The 1573-nt window shown below is 44.4% G+C and overlaps 1 protein-coding gene across 1 annotated transcript; it reads left to right on the top strand.

Moving 5' to 3' along the window:
• The first annotated feature begins 195 nt into the window (after positions 1–195).
• On the top strand, positions 196–1161 carry LOC124890582. Its single transcript, XM_047402389.1, has 2 exons — positions 196–339; positions 763–1161. Exons 1-2 carry the CDS (start codon positions 196–198, stop codon positions 1159–1161), a joined length of 543 nt encoding a protein of 180 aa, XP_047258345.1.
• Positions 1162–1573: the final 412 nt, after the last annotated feature.

Raw genomic sequence — 1573 nt, 5'->3', positions numbered from 1 at the left:
AATAACTATAGAGGTATTAAGTTGTTGAGTCATACTATGAAGGTTTGGGAAAGGGTGGTAGAGGTGAGAATGATAAGGATCGTGATGATTTCTGAGAATCAGTTCAGTTTTATGTCACGTCGCTCGACCACTGAGGCCATTCACCTTGTAAGGAGATTAATGGAGTAGTTTCGGGAGAGGAAGAAGGACTTGCACATGATGTTTATTGATCTTGATAAGACATATAACAGAGTTCCTAGGGAGATTCTGTGGAGGTGCTTGGAGGCTAGAGGGGCGCCCGTGGCGTACACTAGGGCGATTCAAGATATGTATGATGGGGTGAAGACTCAAGTGAGGACGGTAGGTGGAGATTCAGAGCACTTTCCATTCGTGATAAGGTTGCATCAGGGATCGACTCTTAGCCTGTTTTAATTTGCCTTGGTGATGGATGTTTTGATGCGACATATTCAAGAGGAGGTGCCTTGGAAATATGGAGGAAGACGCTTGAGTCTAAAGGATTTTGGTTAAGTAGAACCAAGATGTAGTACTTGGAGTGTAAGTTCAGTGATGTGTCGCAGGAGGGTGGAGCGGTTGTGAAGCTGGATTCTCAGGCCATTCAAAAGAGGGAGAGTTTCTAGTATATGAGGTCTATGATTTAGGGCAATGATGTGATTGACGAGGACGTCACGCATCGTATTAAGGCAGGATGGTTGAAATGGAGGCTCACTTAGGGGAGACTAGTGGTGGAATGAAGAGGTTAAAAGAAAAGTGGAATATAAGAAGGTGGCGTATCCTAAGTTGGTTACGAGCAAGGCGTATAAGGTAGGTAAGAGAGAGGCTAAGTTAGCGGTTACAGTGGCTAAGACTGCAGCTTTTGAGCGTCTGTATGCGACTTTAGAGGAGAAAAGCGGAGATAAGAAGTTATATAGGCTGGCTAAGGCCAGGGAGCGAAGGGCTAGTGACCTTGACCAGGTGAAGAGCATTAAAGGAGAGGATGGTACAATGTTGGTGGAGGATTCTCTCATTAGGGAGAGGTGGCAGTCCTACTTCCATAAAATTTTGAACGGTGAGGGGGACAAAGGTTTTGTGTTTGGGGACTTGGAGAATTCTGAGGAGTGTCTAGATTATGGGTATTGTAGGCGTACAAAGTTGAGAAGGTCAAAGGAGTTATTCGCAGGATGAGGTGGGGTAGGGCGATGGGGCCAGACGAGATTTCAGTGGATTTTTGGAAAAGCACTAGCAGGGAAGGTTTGGAGTGATTGACAAGGTTGTTTAACAGTATTTTTAGGACAATAAAGATGCCTGAAGCGTGGAGATGGAGTACGATGATTCCAGTGTATAAGAACAAGGGAGACATCCAGAGTTATAATAACTATAGAGGTATTAAGTTGTTGAGTCATACTATGAAGGTTTGGGAAAGGGTGGTAGAGGTGAGAATGATAAGGATCGTGATGATTTCTGAGAATCAGTTCGGTTTCATGTCACGTCGCTCGACCACTGAGGCCATTCACCTTGTAAGGAGATTAGTGGAGTAGTTTCGGGAGAGGAAGAAGGACTTGCACATGATGTTTATTGATCTTGATAAGACATATGA

The sequence above is a fragment of the Capsicum annuum genome, unplaced genomic scaffold, assembly GCF_002878395.1.
Source record: "Capsicum annuum cultivar UCD-10X-F1 unplaced genomic scaffold, UCD10Xv1.1 ctg20425, whole genome shotgun sequence".
NCBI classification, from domain to species: Eukaryota; Viridiplantae; Streptophyta; class Magnoliopsida; order Solanales; family Solanaceae; genus Capsicum; species Capsicum annuum.
This window is presented reverse-complemented; position numbering and strand designations above follow the sequence as displayed.